At 46.0% G+C, this 25,722-nt stretch overlaps 1 protein-coding gene across 1 annotated transcript in view; it reads left to right on the top strand.

The window, feature by feature from the left end:
• LOC114041235 overlaps positions 1 to 25,138 on the top strand; it is a 58,706-nt gene extending 33,568 nt beyond the window's left edge. Inside the window, exons 7-18 of the mRNA XM_027859588.1 lie at positions 5,056 to 5,223; positions 5,305 to 5,976; positions 6,018 to 6,203; positions 6,713 to 6,808; positions 7,166 to 7,229; positions 10,653 to 10,747; positions 12,185 to 12,225; positions 12,919 to 12,927; positions 13,864 to 13,938; positions 15,160 to 15,286; positions 15,785 to 15,880; positions 19,269 to 25,138. Coding sequence (XP_027715389.1) covers positions 5,056 to 5,223; positions 5,305 to 5,976; positions 6,018 to 6,203; positions 6,713 to 6,808; positions 7,166 to 7,229; positions 10,653 to 10,747; positions 12,185 to 12,225; positions 12,919 to 12,927; positions 13,864 to 13,938; positions 15,160 to 15,286; positions 15,785 to 15,880; positions 19,269 to 21,511 — 3,872 coding nt within the window. The 3' untranslated portion in view covers positions 21,512 to 25,138. The remainder of the gene's footprint in view (positions 1 to 5,055; positions 5,224 to 5,304; positions 5,977 to 6,017; positions 6,204 to 6,712; positions 6,809 to 7,165; positions 7,230 to 10,652; positions 10,748 to 12,184; positions 12,226 to 12,918; positions 12,928 to 13,863; positions 13,939 to 15,159; positions 15,287 to 15,784; positions 15,881 to 19,268) is intronic.
• Positions 25,139 to 25,722: the final 584 nt, after the last annotated feature.

Below are 25,722 nucleotides of genomic sequence, written 5' to 3'. Positions count from 1 at the left end.
AGACATCTAGTAGCTAAACAAATTTGGCACATGAATGTAATAGAGTATTACTGTGCCATAAGAAAAGATGAATTCAGAGAAACATGGGAAGATTTTATATTAACTGATGCAGAGTGATATAATTAGAACAAGGAAAACTATATACAAGACTACAGCCATGTAACTGTGTAAAACTGTGAGGCCACTAGGTGGCACAGTGGCTAGAGTATTAGACCTGGAGTCAGGAATACCTGAGCTCAAGTTTGAGTAAAGACACTAATTGTGTGACCCTGGGCAAGTCACTTAACCTCTGTCTGTTTACTTATCTGTACAGTGGGGATAATAATAGTATCTACTTCCCAAGATTGTTGTGAAGATCAAATGAGATGTGTGTGTGTGTGTGTGTATCTCACCTTAAAGCACTATATAAATGCTAGCTAATATTATTATTGGAAGCTAGGTGGCTCAGTGGAGAGAGTCCTGGGCCTGGAGTCAGGAGGACTCATCTTCCTGAGTTCAAATCTGGCCTCAGACATTTACAAACTATTTACATGCTTTTGGGGCAGCTAGATGGCGCAGTGAATAGAGCTGTGGCCTTGGAGTCAGGAAGACCGGAGTTCAAATCCAGCCTCAGACACCTAACATTTACTAGCTGTGTGACTCTGGGCAAGTTCACTTAATCCCTCACCAAAAAGCAAAACAAACAAACAAACATACTTTGACTAAAGACACTAATCGTATGACCCTGGGCAAGTCACTTTACCCTGTTTGTCTCAGTTTCCTCATCTGTAAAAGGAACTGGAGAAGGAAATGGCAAACCATTCCAGTATCTCTGCTAAGAAAACCCCAAGTGAGGTCTTGAAGTGTTGCACATGACTGAACAACAATATTATTACTATAACCATAATGACAAAGTTTGGCTCTGAAGGAGATGAAAAAATGCACTTCTCTCCCTTCTTTGTCGAGGTGGGAATTGGGATTGGTGGGATGGAATATTAGTTTTGCTGAACTAACTTTTTAAAAAAAGATTCTTTATTATTCAGAATAGAGGCCATAGAAAGCTGCTATTGGGAATCACAACCCTGACTGCTCTATACTAGCCATGTATCTGAGTACCAAGTTTATTGCTGGGGAAGCCTGCCTTCTTGATAAAGCAAGTAAGCTCCCCAATTCTTATATCTATTGGCTGGCCAATCCCACTCTGGCTATTCCAGGGACAATTCTATTTTGGCTCCAGCCTAGGGTTTCCCCTTAAAAAGGGAAGAAGTAAAAAAAACATACAAAAGGTATGTACCCAATGCACAAACATAAACCAGATATGAAGCATCCTTTATTCCCACCCCCACAAAGGAAATTCTAAGTATAAAATAATTGTAGGGAACAAAACAGAATGATTAGAACAGAATTCAGTAACATCCGCAGCTAGGTGGTGAGCTGGGCCTGGAAAAAGGAAGACCCCAGTTCAAATGTGGCCTCAGACACTTAAATTAACTGTGTGACCCTGGGCAAGTCACTTAAGTACTGTCTGCCTCAGTTTCCTCAACTGTAAAATGGGGATAATAAAAGCGCCTACTCACAGGGTTATGAGAATCAAATGAGCGTAATGTTTGGCACATAAATAGGTGCTTGTTTCTCCCCTTCCTTCCCTTAACACTCCTGCTAGCAAAATGTTGGGAGACTAGTATTCAAGTTAAATTCAAGTCAAACATTAAAGTTTTTGCAAGGCAACTGATGAGCTGTTTCACATTGCACATCTGACAGGTATGGTACAATCAAATGCTGAACGTGATCTCTCTGGTGGTTTCTTTTTCTCCTATGCGTCCTCTTCCACTGGGTCCCATCTACAGCAGTTGCTGCATAGGCACTCTCTCTTGGTGGTAATTGAACTGCCAATATGGATATTTCCCCCTTTTGTTGGCACCATCACCACTGCCAGTGGGAAATGCCAGGGCTGTGACTTTTCTCTAAGGGCCCTGGACCAAATTAAGTAAGACACAAAAGGAAGGGACGTTATCCCTTCCACATTTCGATTTTCCCTATTTCGGTTTCACTATGTCACTAGTCAGCATAAGAAATTAAATGGGAATTTTTGGGGGAGTTTCGCAGAAGCTGCAGATAACACATGAAGGCCAGCAGACAACACAGAGCCTATGATCCAAATTTTACAATAAGATACTGTAAATACCCCATAAAAGAATAAGAAAAAATGTACTTGTGAGAAATGAATATTTCTCTCATGTTTAATAAATAATTATTGTATTAGGACCAAGGTTTGTCCCTTTTTCTACTTCTAGAAACCAACCAGTGTGGGAAATCTCTTAGAAATTTCGCAGGCCAAGATCTAATCAGATCAAAGTTAGGGCTAATGGGTATGGTCCTGCTCATTGTGTTTGCTCAGACAGGTTTGGGGAAAGGTTAATTTTCCCTTTTATCAAGACAGGTGATATATGTCTCTTCTGACCAAGATTTGAGTGACCTAAGTCATGTACCCCAAGACCTTCATTTTGCTATAGCCCACACCTCCCATGGTGTTAACCAATCCAAGTTGATTTCCATTTCTCAGGAACACCTGCTCTTCAAAGGGCATATGAACTGTGACCCCCACCACCATCAGGGGTCTTTGGTCTAAGAAAGATGGCCAAATGACTATCCTTTTATTAATAACCTGCTAGCCTTATTAACAAAATGATTAAATTACCCAGAAACTATGTCTCTCAAACCTTTTTAATCACTACAGACTTCTTCTTTGGTATGAAGAGAGGGCCAAAAATTTTTTTTTGTGCATTTTCCAGATCACTGGGGGCACCATGCCCTTAACCCCCTTGAAATGGAAGGGATAAATATAGTCCCATCTCAGGCATAAGCTTGCCTAGGTAGGACAAGTGCTGATAGCTTGGAGCAAGATGGGGGCCTGCTCTTAGGATGATTCAGAGTCATCATCTCACCTGGGAAGGAATTAGTGATTGGACCTTTAATGTACCCATGGAACTCCATATTGGCAGCCAATTAGGAGACTCAACCCAGTAACGAGTCATTTATATCTAGAAGCTGGCCTCCCCAAATTTCCACTTGGTCATGAGGAATGGTGCTCCAAAAAGGGGAGGTGGGAAAGGAAGGGCACCCACCAAGATAACTCTTGAGGAGGGGGGAGAGATATATTTGGAAATTAAAGGTGATTTAAAAACAAAAGACATTCAGGTGTTTTTTTTTTTTTAAAGAATATATCCATATATACACATGGGAACATATGCTTTAACATCCAAGGGCAGCATGGTGGAAAATGCTGTTAAGATGCCGTTCCTACTTAGATATTTTCATCTTTAAGTCCAATCTCTGCCCCATGTGAGCTTTGGCAAGTTAGTCTTTTACCCCAATGGATGTCTCCTTTTCAATAAAATCATGGGGTTGGATATCAATGATCTCCGCAAGCTTTTCCAAGGTTTCCAGCATTCTGCGACTATGGGAGCCCTCTTGCCAGGGTCCTGCAAATTCCCAAATGAGTGAGGCATCAGCATGTTCGGCTTTTCGGATGCCTAGAAGAAGCATGTGGAATCGACCTAGATCTGGCAACAGCTCTACCTCCCTTTCCAGCCCTTCTCTTCTACCTCCGACATACTCCTCTCTTTTCATCCTTCATCAGTCTGCTTTTCCTGTCCTGTACCAGAAAGGCACTCCATCTCCCTTCAGTGCTCACCTGTGTGCTCACTTGCTGCAGACTTCCTTGGTTAGTATTAGCATTCTTTCCATACTCAAATGACTCTACTCAGCTGGCTTCATAGACAGTATCTTCCAGTGGCATTTAAGCTAATCTGCAGGGCAGGTTTATTGAATCAAGTCCTTCCCCAATCCATTTCCTCAGCTCCCAGCCAATCCTTCCCCAACAGGCTTATCCCACCTCCCGGTGCCTTCACATTTCCCTTGCCCTCTCCTCACCTCTTAGTAACCCCAGCTCCCTTCAAAGCTCAACTCCAGTGTCACACGAAACCTTTCCAGCTTCCTCTAACACTAGTCCTCCAGAGACCCCTCCAACCATTTTATGCATGCACTTCTGCTGGATCTAGCCTTGCAGATACACGAATACCCCAGAATTTCTTTGTACATATTAAGTGAAGAATTGAGAAGCCTCTTGAAAGGGGGAGGAAGAGGATGATGTAAAAGCTGACTTGAAACTTAACAACAACAACAAAACCCCCAAGATCTTGGCAACTGGCCCCATCACTTCCTGGCAAATAGAGGGAGAAGAAATGGAAGCAGTGTCAGATTTTATATTCTTGGGCTCAAAGATCACTGCAGATGGAAACTGCAGCCATGAAATTAAAAACGCTTGCTCCTTGGAAGGAAAGTTATGGCAAACGTGGACGGTGTGCTAAAAAGCAGAGGTATCACCTTGCCAGCAAAGTCCATACAGTCACAGCTATGGTTTTTCCAGTGGCAACGTATGGCTGTGAGAGTTGGACCGTGAGGAAAGCTGAATGCCGCAGAATCGGTGCTTTCAAATTGTGTTGCTGGAGAAGACTTTTGAGAGTCTCGAACAGCAACAGGATGAAATCAGGCAATGCTGGTTTGATTAATTTGCTAATTTTGACAAATCTGATAAATTAATTCAGGCTATTCACTGCAAAGTCAGATACTGAAGCCGGAGCTGAAATACTCTGGCACATGAGAAGATGGGACTCATTGCAAAAGACCCTGATGTTGGGAAAGGCTGAAGGCAAAAGGTAAAGGGGACGGCTAGATGGTGTCACGGGAACCAGGAACACAAACTGGGGGACAGTGGAGGGCAGAAGGGTCTGGTGTGCTGGGGTCCAAGGGGTCACGGACAGCACTGAACGGTAATAACCATGTAGTTCGTACTTTCTGCGGTAGAAGGTAAGCTCCTTGAGGGCAGGACCCATCTCACTTTTGTCTTGGCGTCCCCAGCTCCTCCCACAGTGCCTAGCATATAGTCAAGTGTTTATGAAGTGCTCATGGCTTGCCTCCCCACTTCGGCCCCACCCCTCCCAGGGAGGGCCCGCCTTCCCGCCCCGCCCCTTTCCAGCCCTCTCTCTTCCCGCCTCCATTATTTCCTTCTTTCAGGTCCCTCCTCCCGCCCATACGCTGGGCGGCGCGCCCGGTGCATTCTGGGGCTTGTAGTTCGCACGGCGGCTGCGCACAGGCGCAGCGTCGGTGGGTGGGGCCACAGCCCCGCGAGCGTAGGTCGGGCGGGCGGCTCGGAGCTTTCCCGAGGAGAGCGGGCCGAAGAGGGTGAGTGTGAGCGTGCGTGATGCGTGCGCGTGTGCGCCTGGGTGTGCGCGGCGTGTCTGCGTGAGTGTGCAAGGTCGGAAGGGGGAGGGGCGCGCGTGCCGGGGGCCCAGCGGGTGAGTGTGCCTCGACCCGCTCGCTCTCCTCTGCGCGCCGAGCTGCGGGTGGGGAAGGGGGAACGGCGTGTGCGTGGGTGTGCGCACGCGTGTCGATGTGCGCCTGGGGGGGGTGCGCGCGCGTGGCTCGCGGGCCGGGGCGCGCCCTCTCGCGCAGGCTCCGGAAGGAGGGGGCCTCGTGGGGGAGGGGCCTGGCCCCCGGCACCCAGCCGCCAACCCCCGAGGTCGCCCCCGGCCTTACAAACACCCTCCCCACCCTCGTCTGAACCCTGTTGCCCCCCACGGACCATCCGGGAGGCCCGGGGGGGAGGGGCTGGGCGCGCGGCCTCGCGGGGTGGGCCTGTGGGGGGAGGGGCCCCGCCCCCCTCCCGGTCCCGTCGATCTTTCCCCTCCTCCCCCGATCGTCCATCGGTCTCTGTGGTCCGAGGACTGACGGGGACGATGTGTGGCGGGGGCGCCGGGGTAGCCCTCAGCAGGGGGAGGGGCAAGGTCGGCGGTCTCTGGGGCTGGGGGCGGGGAGGGCCCTGCGGGGTATCGATCTCCCGTTCCCTCGGCCCATGCCGTCCCCCTCCTCCTCCGGGACGCCCTCCGTCGATCTTTCCCCTTTTCATCCTCGTCTTCGGGTCCTTCTTGGCTGCCTGTGAACCTCCGCGGGCTCGCTCCTCCTTCGGCGGAAACAAGCGCCTTCCCTGAGCCCGCTCCCTCCCCCCCCCCGCTGCTCCGGGGGCTCGGCCCGGCCGCCCCCCGCGGTGACCGGCACTGGGAGGGGCGTTGAGGTTTGCAAAGCGCTCGGCGTCTCCTCCCATGGGACCCTCACAGCCCCGGGAAGGACGTGCTCTTGTATGTCCCATTGTACAGAAGAAGCAGGTGAGGCTGAGAGAAATTAGCCAGGAAGTGTCCGATCTGTGCACTGTCCGGCTGCAGGTGTGTACGGCTGGCTGGCTGTGTGTGTGTGTCTGTGTGTCTGTGTGTGTCCGCAGGTCCGGAAATAGAGGGCACCGTATGCCTGTGTATTAGCGTTTGTGCCGTGGGCAAGGAGCCCTGCACGTTTATCGATCTCTGATTGACTCCTTTTGTCTTTTGGAAGTTCGTCCCATCCATTTCCTGCTGATGAGAATGATACCAGCATTTGGATAGCGCTCTCCTTTCTGCACAGCACTTTGTCTTCACAACAACTTTGGGAGTGCTATTGTTTTCCCCATTTTGTGGGTGAAGGAACTGAGGGAAACTGAGGCAGCGTAGTGAGGTGTAGTGACTTGCTCAGGGTCACACAGGTAGTGTCTGAGGGCAAGTCTTGCGGACTCCAGGCCCAGTTCTCTTCACTGGGCCACCCTGCTGCCTCCCTCTACTCCACTCCTCAGTCTCCTTGTTTACAGGTTCCTTCCCCACCGTCCACAAACACTCACCCCCGCCCCCACCAGCACCTCCACTTCATCCTGTTACCTTCTCAGTCTTATCAGGAGACCCTGAGGGTAGAGAGGATGGGCTGTGTATGTGTGTCTGGGTGGCCTGTGTCTCTAGGCTCGGAGGACCTAGGACTTGATACATGTAGCAGCTCGGAACCCAGTCTTTAAGGGGCTTGCATGGTGTGGTATCTTTAGGTCCTGTAGGTGGGATGGGGATCTGTGTGTGGGTGCGTGCTCCCGGCCTGACCACTTTCGATATAGTGATTCTGCATTTGTACCACAGCACTGCGCACTGCCTAATGAACAGGATCGGGGTCAGCAGCCCATGAGGGGAGGAGAAACGTCTTCTGTAAGGTTCTTAGGTTGTAACTTGGCGATGACCCACTTCATGGATCTCTTCCCATCTGTCTTCCGTTTCATTAGGTCGTGTGGAGGTGGGGGCAGGTCTAGGGCAGCTGCAGCCCCCAGAGCAGCCTCGTCCTCTCAGGTGATGGGGCACTTGGTCAAGATAACAGGCCATTTGGATAGGCCATTTAATGTCTTTGAGCCTCAATTTCCTGTTTTGCAAATTGGGAGTAATGTAACAGTACTTGGGTTTCCTATTTCACAGGGTTGTGAGAAAAAAAGCTTTTTTTTTCTGAACCTTAAAGTGTTAGGTAGGGAAGGCAGCATGACATAGTAACTAGAGAGCCAGAAGGACCCGGGTTGAAGTTTTGCTTCTGACACCTCCTGGCTTTGTGGCCCTGGGTAAGTCCCTTAACCTCTCAGTGTTTTGGGCCAGTGTATTAGGGTCAGATGGAAATGGGGGCCACTAAACAGTACCTAAGGATACCTGTGGGCCACATATTGACTTAGAAATCACATGAATATTATATATGTTCTATGGTATTTTTAGGTGGTTAAGTATTTCCCAGTTGTCTGGCCCCACTCAGCAGTGTTGTACTCACCCCCACTCACCTCTGCTCTAGACAGTTCTGCGGCCTGCATTGGTCTAGGGAGTTTCCTCTTCTGGGCCGTCCCTGTGTCAGTGAAATAATAGGTGTAGTCTCTGTCCCTACCGTGCTAGGTAAAGGTGAGTTACAAGTCAGGGAAAATGGCAGAAAAGGTAGAAAATTGTGAGGCCAGGAAGCTGAGGAGTCAACACGTGGGCTTGGGTGCAAGCGAAGACATCTGGGGATTGGGGCACTCAGGAGTGGGCCTGGGCTGGGGAAGGATCTGGGAGGTGAGGGAATGGCTGGCAGAGAGATAGGGGTATTTGGCAAAGGATGAATGGAGAGTGCAGCTGAGGTGCAGACGGGGCACAGTGCAGGGCACTTCATGAAGAAGAGCTGTGCTTCTCTCTGCCCCTCCCAACTCAAGGCTTCCCTGGGCTCCCCAGTTCCTGCAGCCAGGGCTCATGCCAGTGATCCTTTTCCCCTCTTTCTTGGAGGCACCGGGGTGAGAAGGATAGAGCTCAGGCCTTGGCGACAGGCGGGGCTGAATTCACATCCAGGCAGTGGATAGAGGCAATGGACCAGGAGTCAGAATGACCCAAGTTTAGACACTTAACTAACTGTGTGACTCTGTGCGAGTCACTTCACTGCTATCCCCCTTAGTGTCTTCATCTGTAAAAGGGGTATAGTACCAGCAGCTATCTCATAGGGTTGGACCAATGACAGTACAGATATAAAGGGCTTTACAAACCTTGCTATAAAAATGTTAACTATAATTATGTTTGTGTGTTGGAATCTCCTTCCTCTTTATTCTGAAGATCGAGTGAGATAATATTTGTAAAATGCTTAGCACAGTGCCTTGCACATAGCTGTAGCCTAATAAATGTTTCTTCTTCCTTTCGTCTTTTTTTTTTCCAGAACAGTTTTATTTAGAACCAAGATTAACTGATAATCCCATGAAAGCTATGTGATTTCCTTCTGTTATTTTTTAGAAATTTAAATAACCTTTTATTAGTATTTTCTGTTTCTTATATCACTATAGTATTCCATGTATCTCTCACCATCCCCCTTTTGGAGAGCTACCCCGTATGACAAGCAGTATTTTTTGGAGGGGAAAAAATGAGGGGGGACAGGGAATTCAGCACAGCTGATCGAGACATTAAAAAAGTTCAAAAATGTGCAATGAATGACACCTTTGCCTCTCCCACCTCCGTGAAGAGCTAAGCTGGGGTGTCCCCTCATCTCTCTTCATTTGAGTTCTACTCACCTTTATAATTTTGCTATGTTTACTTTTGATTTTTTGGTGTGCAGTTATGCTTTCCACGCTGTAGTCATTGTCTGTATTGTTTTCTTGGCTTTGCTGACTTCACTCTGCATCAGTTCACGTAAATCTTTCCATGTTTCTCTGTATACATCACACATGATGCTTCTTAGAGCACAGGCATATTCCATTACATTCATGAACCACACTTGGTTTAGCCATTCCCCAACTAATGGGTATTGATGTTTCCAGTTCTTAGCTATAACAAAAAGTACTTCTATGAATATTTTGGAGTTTATGGGGACTTTTTTCTTATCAGTGGTTTCCTGAGGATATAAACTCAGTAAAGGAGTTTCTAGTTCAAAGGATGTGGACATTTTAGAAACTTTATTTGCGTAATTCCAAATTGCTTTCCATAATAGTTAAACCATTTCACAGCTCCACCAACAGTGTATTAGTGTGCCTATCTTTCAACAACCCCTCCAACCATGAATGTTACCATTTTTGTCATTTTTGCCACTTCAGCGTATCAGGTGAAACCTCTGCTTTGTTTTAAGTTTCATTTCTCTTTTTATTAGTAATTTGGAGCATTTTTTTCTTTCACGAACGTGTTTGTTCATGTCCTTTGACCATTTATCTATTGGGGAATAACTAATCATATGTATATTTATTGTTTATTTATCTTGGCCCCCCAAGCCCTTATCAAAGAAATTTGATACGAAGATTTTTCCCCATTTGCCCACTTCCCTTCTTATCCTAGCTGCATTAATGTGTCTGTGCAGAAGCTTTTCAGTTTCAGGTTCCCACTTCTGCTGTAGTCAGAGCATTATGTTCCTTCAGTTACTTTATCTTTTTTAAGGTGGCCCTTTTTTAAATCTTTTTCTTTTAATCTCCTTCTTTAATCTAGTTATATAATGTTTCCCCCTCTTTTTCCCTCTCAGTCAAGTTAACTTCATCTCCTTCCCATTGGCTATTCCTATTGCTTAGTTTTCATTTCATTTTTTGTACCCTTTTCTGAAAAAGCTTTCTCTCCCTCTCCACCCCAGACCCTCATTCTCTGATTCATGCCCTCTGTCATTATCCGGTCTCTCTCTTTTCTCTGTTGTCTTTATTCAGTTAAAGCCTCCAGAGCATCCATTCTGGACTCTCCCCTCGAGGTGCTTTCTGGGATGCCTTGTTGGCCTAGCTGCATGGATTCCCCTTCTTTGTGCCTCCCTCCCAGAACAGTGCCAATTATTTCAGATATCAGAGAGGCCACTGCCCCATGCTAAGTCCCCTTCTGTACGATTGCCCTGATTTTTTGAGTTTACTTTTATTGATTCTTTTTTTTCTACATTTGCCTGGAAATCTCCCAGTGTTCGTGCTCTCCCACTTCTCAGGGCGTCAGCTGCCCCCAGGGATTCCAACTCCCGAGACAAATAGACTTTTTAAGCACCAAGGACAAGACCTTCAGGTCTCATCCTATATAGGACTCTTATGTCTTGTCACGCTTAGGAACGTTTGTCAGTAGAACCCCCTTTTGTCCCCCCAGAGTGAGGCTGCCTCCTTTCCCTCCGCCCTTTTCAGTTTCCCCCCCTCCTTACCCATTCTCCTCTTCCTGAGACCCAGAGATCACCTTCCCCTCATTGCTAGTCTTTGCCGTGATCCTGGTGCATTGCTCTTTTCTATCTCCCTGCTCCCCTCCCCCCATCATGCACCCTCACATGTTGTAACGGAGTCCCCTGAAAGGGCACCGATTTACCTTTGGCGGGGTGTCACCAGGTATGTCCATACGTCCTCCTGGACGCCTCTTCACTGGCGGCTCGACTAGACGTCCGCCTTCACTCCCGTGTCTTTGGGTACATTTAGAAAGAAGACTTTCTTTAGAAAAAAGTCTCTCTGTTGTCACTGGTACCATCGCCACCCTTGCCTGCTGCTTAGGGTGTGTGAGAGGCCAGTATCATCTTCAGTTCTGGCTTTCTTTCTAAAAATGTTTCAAACTCTTCTTTATTGTTGAATGTCCATCTTTTTTCCTGTATGGTTAAACTCAGATTTTCAGGATAGGTGTCCCTGGGCTGCGTCCTGAGCTTCAGTGCTCTTCAGAGCACATCTCTTTCATTCCCTCCTTTTTCTAATGGGTTCAGAATGTCTTGCATTATTAGAATGCCCTTTCCTTTTTATTTGAAGGCCTTTCTCCTGATTGCTTGAAGAACTTGTTTCTGGATTGAATTGTTAGTTTTAATCATTATGTGTCTTAGAATTTCCAGCCTTGGGGTTTTTTTTTCTGGAGGCGAACTATGAATTCTTTCAACTGGAATTTCATTTTCTAGGTTTAGAAGTTCTGGACTGTTCTTTTCTATTCTTTCCTTCATTATAGTGTTAAGGTTTTTTATCCTGTTATCTTCTGGGATATCTATGATCCTTACGCTGTCTCTATGCATCCTGTCTTCAAAATCCTTGTTTTCCTTTTGTAATGAGCGTGTTTTCTTTAAACATTTTTGTTTTTTGCTTTCTCTTCTTCTAGGTTGTCTTTTACTTTCTGTGCATTTGCATTCCCAGTCTCTTGTTCTCTGAACTTCTTTGTTGAGGTTTGCCGTCACATATCCAAGTTTTCTGTTCTGTTCTTTATTTTTACTGTGCAGGATATACATTCTCTCATAATTCTCCTTTCTCTTTTAAATCACTAAGAAATTGCATGTTGCAATTTCAGGTTCTCTTCAATTTCCACAGGCTTCTCTGTCTCCTCAAATGTTGTATCATTATCCTTTATTTTGTCTGAAGTTACTTACTAGATCCGGAGACCGTACTTCCTTTTGTTGTTACTGTTTTTCCTGTTGATTTATCTGTTTGTGTTCAAGGTCTTTGAGATTTCTTCCAGAATTCTGTAGTGATTTTAGTTTTTTTACCTCTTATTTTCCTTATCACTCATTTTCTGACTCCCTCCCCTCCGATTGTGGATCATCTCAGCTTCCTCCTGTCCTGGGTGATGACTTTTGGGTGAATTTTGGATTTTGGATGTCTCCAACCATGGAGGCAACTGAAGTTGCATTACCTTTGATGCATAATTTCTCTTTTGAAGAAATTTGAGAGGTTGGGAGTTTGGAAAAAATGTCTAGCCCACCATCGTGTTGCTCTAGGACCTGGAAGTCTCCCCTCATTCATAGTGGTTTTTCCTGTCCCCATAATTGCCACACTCTTCTGTGTTCGCTGTGGTCTGGTGCACTTCCTGTTTCACTGGCCTCTAACGGCTCTCCCCTCCTCTCTTCCTAGATGGCTTTTCCCTCATGTTTGCTTTCTTCAAGTCCTTGATGGTGAGCTCAGCCACATTAACAACACAGGTGTAGGTATATCTCAGGCTTATTTGTGTAGTCTCATCACAAATGCCACTCCTATATACTCCAAGACCCCCTGCTTGCCCACTCCTACACTAGATTGTAATAATAATGGTTGGCATTTATATAGTGCTTTAAGGCTTGCAAAACGCCTTACAAATAGTATTTCATTTGACCCTCACAACAACCCTGAGAAGTAGGTGCTATTATCTTGTTCCCCTTTTACAGATTGAGGCTGAGAGAGGTTGAGGGACTTGCTCAGGGTCTCACAACTAGTATAAGTGTCTGAGGCTGGATTTGAACTCAGGTCTTTCTGACTCTGTGTCCATTGCTCTGTCCACTGATACCTTGCTCCCAGTAAGCTCCTTGAATCAGGGCCCTTGTCTCATCCACATATCTGAAAAAGGGCTTGATGTCACAAGGCGTTATCCAAAGTGAGTGCAGTAAATGTTGGTTGAATGACCGAATGAAAGCCATCCTATTCCCATTTGTATGGTCTTTGGCCATCTCCAAAGGGCCCTGAGATGGGAATATGTGTCTTGACACTGTGGAGCCCTTTCTGCTGACTCAGTCTTCTCCCTGTCTGTCACCCAGCAGCCTTCAGTAGAGTCTACAGGGCCCCAGCCTGGAACACCAGAGGATCTGTGGAGATAGAACTGAGCCTGACAGTGAAGGCCCCAGGTAAAATGACCTTGCTCTTGAACCCCAAGCCCCCGGCTCTGAGGGGAGATGAAGAGAGTGGAGGGTATCCATGGTTAGCAGGAATCCATCCTGGTAGGAAACCTACCCGACCTGAGAGGCCTTTCAGCAGAACTCCAGGACAGAGGCTAGAGACTGATTCAGAAGAGCTGGAGCAATCCCTTACCAAAGAGGCCAGATTTGGGTAGAGGCAGGGGCAAGGTGGGGAGGGCGTAGAGGACCTGCTTCTAGTGCTTGAGGAAAAAGGTGAGAGTTGTCGGGGTCAGTCCTCCAGCTAGGATGTGTCTGAGGCTAAATTTGAACTCAGGTCTTCTCGACTCCAGGTCCTGTGCTCTATCCACTGTATCATCTCACTCCTTCACAGATTGGTGTTATGGTGTTAAGAGCACTGGTTTTTGGGGCAGCTTGGTGGTGCAGTGTATGGAACACTGGCCTTGGAATCAGGAGGACCTAAGTTCAAATGCGGCCTCAGACACAACACTTACTAGCTGTGTGACCCTGGGCAAGTCACTTAACCTCAATTATCTCACCAAAAAAAAGAGCACTGGTTTTGGAGTCTGTTGCTCTGTGACCTTGGGCAAATCAGTTGACCTCCCTAGGACTGTTTTCTCATGTGTAAAATGAAGAGTTTAGACTGGATGATCTTTAAGACTTCTTCCAGCTCTCAATCTGTCTTCTCTGAGTTTAGAATGGATAAAGCAGTCTGTAAGCCTGAAAGCCCATTGTACGTGTGAGCTATTACCATTGTTAGTATTATCCTAAAAGGAGGTGGGGTTTCAGGACTCCTGTTGACCAGTGGATCTGTAAGGACCATGGAGGTCTTAGCCAGATGGAGTGGGGGATGGTTTCCCCGGTGGAGAGTCATGCTTTCCACTTCCTTGTGACTCCCTTCTCCGCTTGCATCCCTCTTTCCTCCAGACTGCTCTTTTCCAAGAAACGAACATGGACGAAGAGGAGGGAATGACGTCTGGGTTCCTCACAGCTAAGTCGCAGGTGAGTTGGGATCTCTTCCTTATGACTTCAGAACATGGGCATTTCCTTCTCTCAAGTCAGCTCTGACACTGCTCTTAGAAAGCGGATGTCATTCCTCTCCCCTCTGGCTGCCCTCGCTACAGCTCATGCTCTTTCCAAACCGCAGTATCCTTCCGTAGCTCCCAGTCCCCTCCAGGTGATGTCTCTGCGTGTGTATCTCTAGCACGTAGTGCAGTGCTTGGCATGTAGTAAGTGCTCAGTGTGTGCTTTTTCATTCATTCATCAACATGTACACAGATAAGTAAATACAAGGTAGCTTGAGGAAGGAGAAGACAAGACAGCGTAATAGAAAATGTGCAGACCCTGTCCGAGGACCTGGGTTCAAATCTGACATTGACTGCTTATGTGACCTTAGGCAAGTCACTTAGCTTCCCTTGGTCTCATTTGTAAAATGAAGGGGTTAGACTAGATGGTCTTTCAGGCTCCTTCTGTCTCTAGGTATATGCTCCTGTGATCCCATGACCTAGTAATAATTGTGGCAATCAGGAAAGTCTGTTCACCTGACTTGAACCTTAGAGGAAGATAAAGATCCACAGAGGTGGAGGTGGGGCTAAAATGGGCATCCCTGAGCCAGGGGATAGAGTGCATGGAGGCACGCAGCCTGAGATGGAATGCTGGTCTGGGAAACCACTCGGAGGCTAGCTTGGCAGGAACATTGGGTGTGTCGAGTGGAATGATAGGACATTTCTGCAGCCGGGTGGGTGAGGGCCTTTGATGTCAGACTGGGTAGTTTGCATTTATTCTCGAGGCCAGAGGAAGCCACTGCAAAGGTTTGAGCAGGGGATGGTGGGGGCAGATCTTTCTTCTGGGAGATGGTTTTGGCCGGTGTTTGAAGGTCGGGTTGAAGAGGAGATGGATGATGTTGCAGTAGTGTGAGTGAGAGATGATGAGATCCTAAGCCAGGGCGGTGAGGATGTGAGGGGAGAGGAGGGGGAGGAAAGGGAAGAGAGCAGCAGAGCTCCGAGATTGGGAACGGGGATGGCTGGGCACCTGGCTCCGGGATTGGAAAGATTAGTGCAGAGTGTGAGGCCTGTTCCAGGAAACCAGAGGAGATGAGCTCGCGCTGCTGCAGGCCCCGAGCTGTCTGGGCCCCTCCTTGTGTGTCCTGCCAGCATTGCCTCCCTTCTGGGGGCATGTGCGAGGAGGATCCCTGGGTGAGCAGAAATGTGTTCATTGTTTCAGAAATCAATGACCTTCAAGGATGTCTCCGTGGACTTTACCCAGGGGGAGTGGGGGCAGCTGGACCCATCTCAGAGGGACTTGTACAGGGACGTGATGCTGGAGAACTACAGGAACCTGGTGTCCTTGGGTGAGGACCTCTTTTTCCTGGGGGGGGGGGGAATGTGCCCATTGGGGTTTCCTCTGGATTCTCACTTAAGGGCCATAGGGTTTCTGCTGTCTTTAGCCTAATTTGGCATGGTATACTAGGGGGGAGAGATGCGTAGCTGCATCGGGCCAAGAGAAAGCATGAATTCTGCTCCATGTCCTTGTGAAAGGGCTTTGTTTTGTACAGTTAGGAATCCCTGGCCTCAGTTTGTTGGCCGGCCGGAGGCCGCACTTTCCGTATCATCTGTCATGGCTCCACGTCTGCTAGCAGGGAGGATGACAGACAAAGTCCTTGGTGAACCCAAGCCCGCCCTGTGCAGGCCGTCCACCCATCTGGGAACACCTGGGAAGAGTTCAGAGAGTCCCTCCGGGGCCTTGTGGTCGCTTCCTGGGCCTTGCTGACATGAAGAGGAAAGACCGGAAGTGAGTTTGTGGCAGCTCTGTGTCCCCAGCGTTTTTCCATTTCTTTCCCTATGAGCAGAGCTTCAGGTTATCAAACCAGAGGTGATCTCCAGGTTGGAGCGAGGGGAAGCACCGTGCATGCTGGAGAGAGAAGGCCTGATAGGCTCCTGTCCAGGTGAGTGAGGGGATTCAGGCAGGCGTGAATCACTGTGAGCGCTTGCTCAGCTGCCTGGTCAAAGGGCTATAGCGTGGAGATGTGAGACAGGCCGGGACGGGGCCTGTGGCCTCCCGGGCATGATTTTGGAGGTGCCTCTTTCTCCCCGGGACTTGGCTGTTTCTTTCTTAAGAGCACTCACCTTCTGCTGTCTTTTGCTTCACCTCAATCCATTGCTCTCTGGTCCTTTCTCCCCTCCCACATCCCTCTGATACCAAAGGAAGTGTTGTGTCTTCTTGTTTCTCAAGCTGTTGCACCACTGCACGGGAGATAGCCCTGGGCATGGGACGCGAGGGCCTCATTTTCAGTCTCGGTGCTTTCATTCGTCGCTGTGTGATCTTGGGCAGATCACGTGACTTCCCTGGACTTCTTTGTTCATCTGCAGAACGAGCCGGCTAGGTGGAGGGCTCTTAACTTGTCTGTGGCCTGGCCCCCTTGGCGGGAAGGTTGTTTATGGGCCAGGGAGAGGGATGTAGAAATAAGGGTTATACTGGCCATACTTACTCCCGGGTCCCACTATCCTAACACTGTGGGAAATGCAGAGCAAAGAAAGCTGAACCAGAAGCACAGTTTATAAGGTGATTCCAAGACTGTAAGGGACTGAAAGACTTCAGAACTCTCATCAGTGCCCACTGGTGAGGCCTTGTGCCTCCTCCTCCTCCCCCCACCCCTCATTCCAGCACGGCGGTGGTCAGAAAGCATTTATTGAGCACCTACGATGTGCCAGGCACTATGCTAAGCACTGGGGATACCAGGAAAGGCAAAAGACAGTGCTTGCCCTCACAGCCTAATAAGGGAGACAGCGTGCAACATGCAGCCAACTAGGCACAAACCGAATACAGGATGGACTGGAGATGATCCATAGAGGGAAGGCACCAGCACTGTGGGGGAGAAGGAGAAGCCTGTAGAAATTGAGATTTTAGCTGGGATTTGGAGGAAGCCAGGGAGGCGGAGACCGGAGATGGGCCACGAGTTCAGTCACTGGTGATGCCTGGAGTCAGGGGTGGGAGGGCGTGTCTGAGGAGCAGGCAGGAGGCGGGTCATCGGGGCAGGAAGACTGGAGAGGTCCGGGCGGGGGGAGGGGACCAGGAAAGTCCTGCAGAATGGAGGGTATGAGCTGAATGTTGAGCAAGCTAATGTTTGCTTGGTTGGTTAAAGGAAATCAGGGAAGCTGGGAGCTGAAGGTGAGGAGAAAGGACAATTCTAGACAAGGAGTTGGGAGATGCATTGTGGTGTGTGAGGAACAGCGGGTAAGCCCTAGCGTAACTGGATTTGAGTCTGTTTGCATATGTGGAGGGGAATGGTGTAAGAAGACTGGGAAGGCAAGAAGGAGCCAGGCTGTATATACCAAAGAAGGATTTTATATTTGCTCCTGTCGTAGGGAGTCCCTGGAGTTTATTTGAGGGCAGTGGGGCATGGTATGGTTAGATGTGCAATTTAGGAAGATCACTTTGGCAGCTGAGTGGTGAATGGATTGGACTGGGGAGCGACTTGAGGCAGGGTAGGACCAGTTAGAAGGCCATCGCAGTAGTCCAGGTGAGGGATGATGAGGGTCTGCAGTAGGGTGGTGGCTGTGCCATTGGAGACAAGGGGTGTAACGGAAAAGCTGTTATGAAGATAGAAACGAGATGATCTTGGCACACGTGAGGTATGGTCTGTTTCCCTTAACTGCAACCTTTGTAAGCATTTCGTGGGAACCTTTATGCAGATCTCTGAAGCATTTCACTAGAGACCTCCTGCCAACTTGATATCGAATTGTTAGTAGCTGCTTTGGGAGTCCAACCTTCCAGCCAGTCCTGAATTCATCTAGTTGCATTATTATCTAGTTCATATCTTTCCATCCTCTGTAGAAGAATAGCATGAGATAGCTTTATTAGACACCTTGCTGTAATCTGGGAAAAGAATAACTACAGTATTCCCCGATTGCTAGAGCTTAGTAAGCCTGTTTAAAAAAAAAAAAGGAAATAATTTAATCTGGCATGCGTGGCCTGTTCTTAAAGCTCTTTCTGGTTTCTCTTCTCCATGCTCAGCAACCTTCCCTTTAATGATCCATTCTAGAATTTTCCCAAGTATTAGAGTCAAGTTCATTGGATGCTCTCTTGTTTCTTGCACTCTTTCAGACATTTCTGACAGTGACTCAGTAATCCCATCAACCCATTCATTTAGTACCTTAAGATGTAGTTCCTATGGGCCAGGTGCCTTGAGTTAATTAAGGGAGACGAGGTGTCTCTCTCTTCACTGTGAGCTATTTTTGTTTTACTGTAGCAGGACTGCCTCTTTGTCCAGCTCTGATGATTTGTGTTTTGTGCTGCAGTTCTTAATCAGCAGTGTGTTGCATCCACTATGCATGTCTTCACTGCCTGAAGGAGGGTCTGCAGCTTTAATCTTCAGAGACACTGTGGGATGTGTAGACAGAGCAGTCATCCGGAATGAGACAACTGCTTTCTTACTGTTTTGTTAATTATCTTGAGTATCACCTCTATATTAGCCATTTTTTGTTCTGTCTTTTCCATCCAAAGGTCATTGATTCTCCTTGACAGAGAAAACAGAAGCAAATGATAATTAAGCAGTTCTCTCTTCACATCAGTTACTGACTCACCTACTCTGAGCTATGGTCCTGCCCCTTTTCCACATTCACTATGTTAACAGTCTTCCTTACTCTTTCAGTCATTCCGCTCTTTAATCCACCTACTGCAAAGCTGCCAGGAGTGTCTTAAGCATGGTGTAGGTTTGACCATGTCATTGCCCTACTCAGAAAACTTCAGAGATAAAATACAGATTCCTTAGCCTTGCTTTTAAAGCTTTCTAAAGGTTGGCTTCAACTTAACTCTCCAGCCGTATTTTATGGTATTTGTTGTCACACAATCTGCATTTTACTCAGACTGAACTAAAAACTGTTCTCCAGACTTGGAGTTCTATTCCCCACCTCTCTGCCTTTGCCTAGGCCGTGCCTCATGCTTGGAATGCACTCCTTCACTCTCTTCACCTTTCACATTCCTTCTTTTCCTTCAAGGGTCAACCCAAGAACAGCCTCCTCCATGAACTTTGCTTGATCTCTTCAGGAGTTAGTGTTGCTTGTCTCCTCAAATGACCTTGTATTTATCTGGTTTTTCTTCCCCACCGTAGCATGTATGCTACAAACTGTTTCTCTCTTTTGTCTTTATAACCCTAGTTACTGCACAGTGTGTTGTCTATGGGTGTTGCTTAATAAATATATTTTTAATGAGTAATTGCCCTAGGAAAAATGTCCTCCACAAAAGAGGATTTGCTCTTCAGTTTCCTTTCTGTCAGTGTAGTAGGCAAGGGACATTTATCTATCCGTCTGTCTAAATGTCTTAATTTTTTTCAGATAATGATACTAGACCTGGGTCCATGCAGAGAGATTCAAAGGATGGCATTCATATGGAAGAATCATTGCAAGAAAGCTTCTGGATGAATGTTCCCTTGGACTTTAAGTTGGAACAGGTCTGGGAATATGATGCTATGTTTGAGAAGCAACTCAGCAACCACGAGAAAGATTTAAGGCAAGTAACAAACACCAACAATAACACTTCCAGTGAAATGAATGATCAAGAATGTAATACATTTGGGAGAAGTTTCAGTATGATGTTACTCACTGATGCACAAGAGAATGTTAGTATTAAAAAAACTCTCCATAAATATGACACACGTGGAAATAACTTCAAACAATATTCAGAGCTAGTAAGGCGCAATAGAATTGCCTTTGGGAAGAAACCCTATAAGTATAATGAATGTAGCAAAGCTTTCAATTATCACTCAGATCTGATTCGATATTACAGACTACCTGGTGGAAAAAAATCTTACGATATTGTTGAGTTAGGGCAAAGCTTCCCGCAAAGGAGGCACCTTATTCAACATGCTAGAATTACTTCTGGAGAGAAACCCTTTAAGTGTAGTGAATGTGGAATAGCATTCAGACAAAGTATGCACCTTATTCAGCATCAGAGAATCCACACTGGAGAGAGACCTTATAAATGTAGTGATTGTGGACAAGCCTTCAGACAAAAAATGCACCTAATCCGACACAAGACACTTCATAGTGGGGAGAAACCCTATCAATGTAATCACTGTATTAAATGCTTTAGTGATAGCTGGTCACTTGCTCTACATCAGAGAATCCACACTGGAGAGAAACCGTATAATTGTAGTGAATGTGGAAAAGCTTTCAGACAAAAAATTCACCTTACTCGACATAAGACACTTCATATTGGGGAGAAACCCTTTAAATGTAATCAGTGTGGTAAGTGCTTCAGTGACAGCTCGCCACTTCTTCTGCACCAGAGAATTCACACTGCGGAGAAACCTTATAAATGTGGTGAATGTGGAAAAGCCTTCAGACAGAGTATGTATCTTATTCGACATCAGAGAACTCACACTGGGGAGAAACCCTTTATTTGTGGGGACTGTGGAAAATCTTTCAATGACAGCTCAGCCCTTACTTTACATCAGAGAATTCATACTGGAGAGAAACCCTATGAATGCAAAGAATGTGGGCAAGCCTTCAGTCACAGTGGCAGCCTTACTCAGCACCAGAGGATTCATACTGGAGAAAAGCCTTATCCATGTAATGAATGTGGTAAGGCTTTTAGGCAGTATTCAGCCCTGGCTCACCATGAGCGAACTCACACTGGAGAGAAACCGTATATTTGTACGGAATGTGGAAAAGCGTTTAGTCACAGTGGAACCCTTACTCAGCATCAGAGAATTCATACTGGAGAGAAACCCTATGAATGCAGTGATTGTGGTCAAGCCTTCACTTATCAGGCAAGTCTTACTAAGCATCAAAGAAGTCATACAGGAGAGAGACCTTACAAATGTAGTGAATGTGGGAAATCCTTCAACCAGAATATTTATCTTACTCAGCACCAGAGGATTCATACTGGAGAGAAACCCTATAAATGTGCTGATTGTGGAAAGTCGTTCAGTCATAGGGGAAGCCTTACTGCACATCAGAAAATTCACACTGGAGAGAAATCTTGTAAATGTCCTGTTTGTGGGAAAGCTTTCCGCCACATGAACCAGGTTACTCAGCATCTCAGAATTCATACCGGCGAAAAACCTTATACGTGTATGGAATGTGGAAAATCCTTCAGTCATAGTGGAAGCCTTACAACACATCTGAGAATTCATACCGGAGAGAAACCGTATAAATGTGGCGAATGTGGAAAAGCCTTCAATCAGAATATTTATCTTACCCAGCATCAGAGAATTCATACCGGTGAAAAACCTTATACATGTAATAAATGTGGTAAGAACTTCAGGCAGTACTCAGCCCTTAGTCACCATGAGAGAACTCATACTGGAGAGAAACCCTATATGTGTATGGAATGTGGGAAAGCTTTCAGTCAGAAGGGAACTCTTACCAATCATCAGAAAATTCATACTGGAGAGAAACCTTTTATATGTAGTGAATGTGGAAAAGCCTTCAACCAAAATATTTACCTTACAAAGCATCAGAGAATTCATACCAGAGAGAAACCATATAAATGTAATGAGTGTGGGAAAGCCTTCAAGCAGGTCTCAGCCTTAAAGCACCATAAGAGAATCCACAATAGAGGGAAAACCTTGTAATTGCAGTTCATGCGAGTAAGCCTTCAGTCAGCAGTGCTGCCTTGGTCAGCAACATCGAAGAAATAATGGTGGAGGGTAAGTGTAGCCAGGATACCAAAACTCACGGTGTGGATCACTAGGCCAGTTTCTTTGGAATCTCATTGAGGAGTCCCTGCGCTATGTCAGGGCTTGCTGTCATTGGCACATCCTACAAAGAGGAACATCTGGAGGACCTCGCCATCTATTGGGAATCCCTCTTGTACTTGGACTCTGAGATGGACATCGTGGTCAGCAAGCATTTGTTATATGCCTGCTATGTGCCAGGCACTGTGCTAGGTGCTTGAGGTACAGAGACAGAAATGAAATAGCCCTTGCCCTCAAGGAGCTTACATTCTACTGGGGAGACAGGGGCATACAGAAGCATGTATAAGGTACAATATACAGATAAAAAAGGCAGTTTTTGGGGTGGGAGCAGTAGAAGGTGGGGGCAGGGGAGTGGGGATCAAGAAATCACTCTTGTAGAAGGTGGCATTTGAGCCGATATTTAAAGAAAACCAGGGATTCCAGGAGACCGAGGTGGTCAACACCTTGTTTGGCAGTTGTTGAATGAGTTCCTTTTTGTTGTGTCTCCTAAGGATTCTCATGATGTTGGTGTATACATGGGAGACCACTTGATAGCAAACAGTAAGCACAGAGAGATCTTAATGTTCTCTGCACCTTTCAGTCAGTTGTGTGATTGTAAAGCTGTAGTCTGCTATAGAATAGAAGTTTCTAAAACCTGCTTATTCCTTTCTCCTACTTTGATCAAGAATGTTCCTGATGTCTGTCTAGATTATTCTCAATAAAGATTTTGAAGAGCTGAAAATGGTAGACGTATAGGTTGGTAGTTATCCTCAGTTTGACTCTTGTCTCAGCAGCAGAGACCTTTGTGCCGAAGGGGAAAATGGTATTATTACTGTGAATGTGGGACAGCCTTTAGTCAACTGAGAAGTTTTTATCAGGGGAAGAAGCCCATAAATATAACTTGAAATGTAGTGTTTGTGGAATGGCCTTTCACCACATGAACCAGGTTACTCAACATCTGAGAATCCATCCTGGAGAAAAACCCTATACATGTATATCACACAGAAAAATCTGTTAGTCCCAGTGGAAGCCTTACTACACATCAGAGGATCTGTACCGGAGAGAAATCCTATAAATGTTTCTCCCAGTGATTATGAGCAGGCCTTCGTTTGTGGTTTGCTCCTCTGCTCACATTCCACAAAAGGGTTATCTGGCGATGTAAATGTAAGTCAGCTCTGTAGTTAACAAAACAGTCCGGTTATTTTGCTACATGGGATGGAGAAATAGAAAATTTCTCCATTTGTTTTTCTCTGGTAATACACTATCGCTGTCAAAAGAGTGTAGGTTCATACAAGGCCCATCAGGAAGTACATAAGTGTTTAGCTAAAACAATGTCTTCAAAATGAGAGTGTTTCTTCAAGCAAAAAAGGGAACCCATTCATGAAAACTAAAACATTACTTCCCAAAACATTCAGTAGACAGATAGTCTTTTATTGTGAGGCAGTAAGTGGAACATGTAGATGAGCTGGTTAAAGGAAACTTAGAGAGTAGAAGATGCCAAGAGCCAGGAAACGGTTTGGAAGTGGAGTGTGGGTTAGTGGCTTCTTGGCCGCGGCTAGCCCGGATATGAAGACAGGCCTTCAAAGAAGGGAAAAGCGATAGCTCTAGTTTGTCCTTAGGATCATCTGGTCTCAGTGTTTGAAAGCCGTTTAACTTAAGACTGGTGCCAAAAATAAACTTCTGGCCGGACTGGAAGAAGATGCAAAACAAAATTATTTTCTTTGCTTGTTTTTATATTTTCATTTGTTTCTACCGATGTTTTGTATGTTTGTTTGACTGTTTTTGTTGATGATAATTGGATTTAATAAAAAAAGAATTGAGATGAATTCTTGATTTGAAGACTCAAACCAGAGTCCCTGGACATCAGCCAGTGAGGGAAGCATAGCCCTGAAGGCCAAGGGAATGCCAAAGAAGGTAATAATCACAAAAGGCTTGTTGAGAAATGAATGCTCAAGTTTAGGAAGATTGCTATCATTATGACAGGAGTCTATACCATGAAACTTGGGCTGGGCACATGCAGAAAAATTTCAGTGACAGGGCCTGTGATTTCATTTGGTGTTGGGAACTCCCTCTACCAAAAGCATCTCAGCATCCGGACTTCAACTTGCACTCTTCAACAGTTACCTGGGGCACTGAAAGGTTACGGGACTTACTAGGTCTTGCAGGCTTCCTGGACAGCTCTCTGTCTACTCTGCCTCTCTTTTTCAATAATATAATAAAAAAATAATAACAAGAGACAGGACATCCTGAACCATTGTTTAACATTTGAGAAGGGGAAATTCCTGCATCATACAGAAGGAGAGGAAGGAGGGATGTCCTTGATTATGGTCATGTGTTGTTTAATGTTTTTAAGACCCCCGTGTTCACTGCAGTTGTGTCATGCACAGATGGCACACATATACATTTTCAGACAACACAAGGCTTGGAAGGGTAGGATCATTAAAAGATCTAGACAAGCTAGTACTTGGGGCCAGAGAAGATTTGTAGTAGGGATAATTGTTGTTCGAAACTTGAACTTGAAAAATCACCTCCACAAATTAAAGGGTCAGCATGGCCAGGCAGGAGTTTATTGGTAAAACATCCAGGACTTTAATAGCCCCCATAGTTTGGGTCAGCAATTTGATGTGGTACACAATGGGGGAAGAAGCAAAATTTCACTGGAAAGTGAGCCGGAGTACAGACAGAGCTGTACTTGGAATCAGACAATCTGGGTTTGTATCCCAGCTCTGACCATTACTCTGACCAAGGGCCAGTCACTGAACCCGTTTTCCTAATCTGTCAAAATCCTTCCTCTCCCTGTCTTCACGGTGTAAAAAAAGTGCTTTGTAGCTAGCATTGATATGGCAAATTTGCAAAGTGGCTTACATATATTATATCTTGTGGTTCTCTGACTCTGTGAGCTAGCTGAGTGCTAGTCTTATCTTTGTATATCTGAGGAGGCTTAGAAAAGTCAAGTCATTTGTTCAGCATCATACAGCCAAATGAGTGTCTCGGGCAGGATTTGAATTCAAGTCTTCCTGACCCCAGGGTTCAACGGTTTCTTCACTGTAGCACCTAGTGGTCTCTGCCTTTGTGAACCTTCAAGCGCTACTAACATGAGAATTACTGTAATCAAGACTTTATTCTGCTCTCCTGAAAACAGGCAAAATCAGACGGCTTTTCTGTATATATACTTGCCTAAGATACTAGAGATTGCCTAGGATAATAGAGAAAGGGATGACTTCTCCTGAGTATTGCCAGAGACTTCAGAAGGTGGGATAATTTATATGAGTAGTATGTGGAAGCCTCCAGCATCCTTAAGGGAGTACTTCATGGAGGAGTCAGTTATGAAGACGGCTGGAAAAAGAGGAAGTTCAACTAACTGATTTCTTTCCAGCTCTAAATCTATAATCCTATAACAGACTTCCCAGGAGTTATGGAATCTCATTGGTTCCCAAAGAGGAGCTATTCATGAACTGTTTTATAAAAAATTTTTTTCTGTTAACAAAAAATATTTTCTCTCTCTCCACCCTCCCCAGTGCCCCAATGAAGAGGAAAGAAAAAATAAGCCTGGTAACGAATACGTATAGTAAAGCAAAACAAATTCCCACATTGGCCAAGTCTAAAAATATCTTGATCTGCAACCTAAGTCAGCACTTTTCCAGAGGTGGATAGTATGTTTCATCAAGGGAATTTGTGGTCTTCTGTATCATGGTAACTGGACTGAGTTCTTCAAAGTTGTTTGTCTTTACAATGTTGCCTTGCATCCTCTACCTCCAGCTCCTCAGGGAGCTTCCAGGACTCCCAGAGCACACATTCCATCCAGCTCTAGGTACTTGGGGCACTTATGACTGCACAGCAGTTGCCATTCTAAACCCATAATGCTGCAAATACTTCCTCAGGCCAACTATAACTTGACCCATTTCTCCCCCATTCCCACCTGCTTTTCAACTAGTGCTATTTACTGACTGGGACAGCTCCACTGACCTCTGTGGACAATGATAACTGAACTTATTCCTTAATGATAAAAATGTCCTCATCCTGTCATTGGCGTGACTAAAACAACTGAAAAACAAAAAAACCCCCAAAAAACCCATCTTTTCCTTTATTTATTTTTAACATTAAATTTT

The sequence above is a fragment of the Vombatus ursinus genome, unplaced genomic scaffold (assembly GCF_900497805.2).
Source record: "Vombatus ursinus unplaced genomic scaffold, bare-nosed wombat genome assembly UNPS02014170.1, whole genome shotgun sequence".
Classification (NCBI taxonomy): Eukaryota; Metazoa; Chordata; class Mammalia; order Diprotodontia; family Vombatidae; genus Vombatus; species Vombatus ursinus.
The sequence above is the reverse complement of the archived record's forward strand: the minus strand, read 5'-3'. Positions and strand labels throughout refer to the sequence as shown.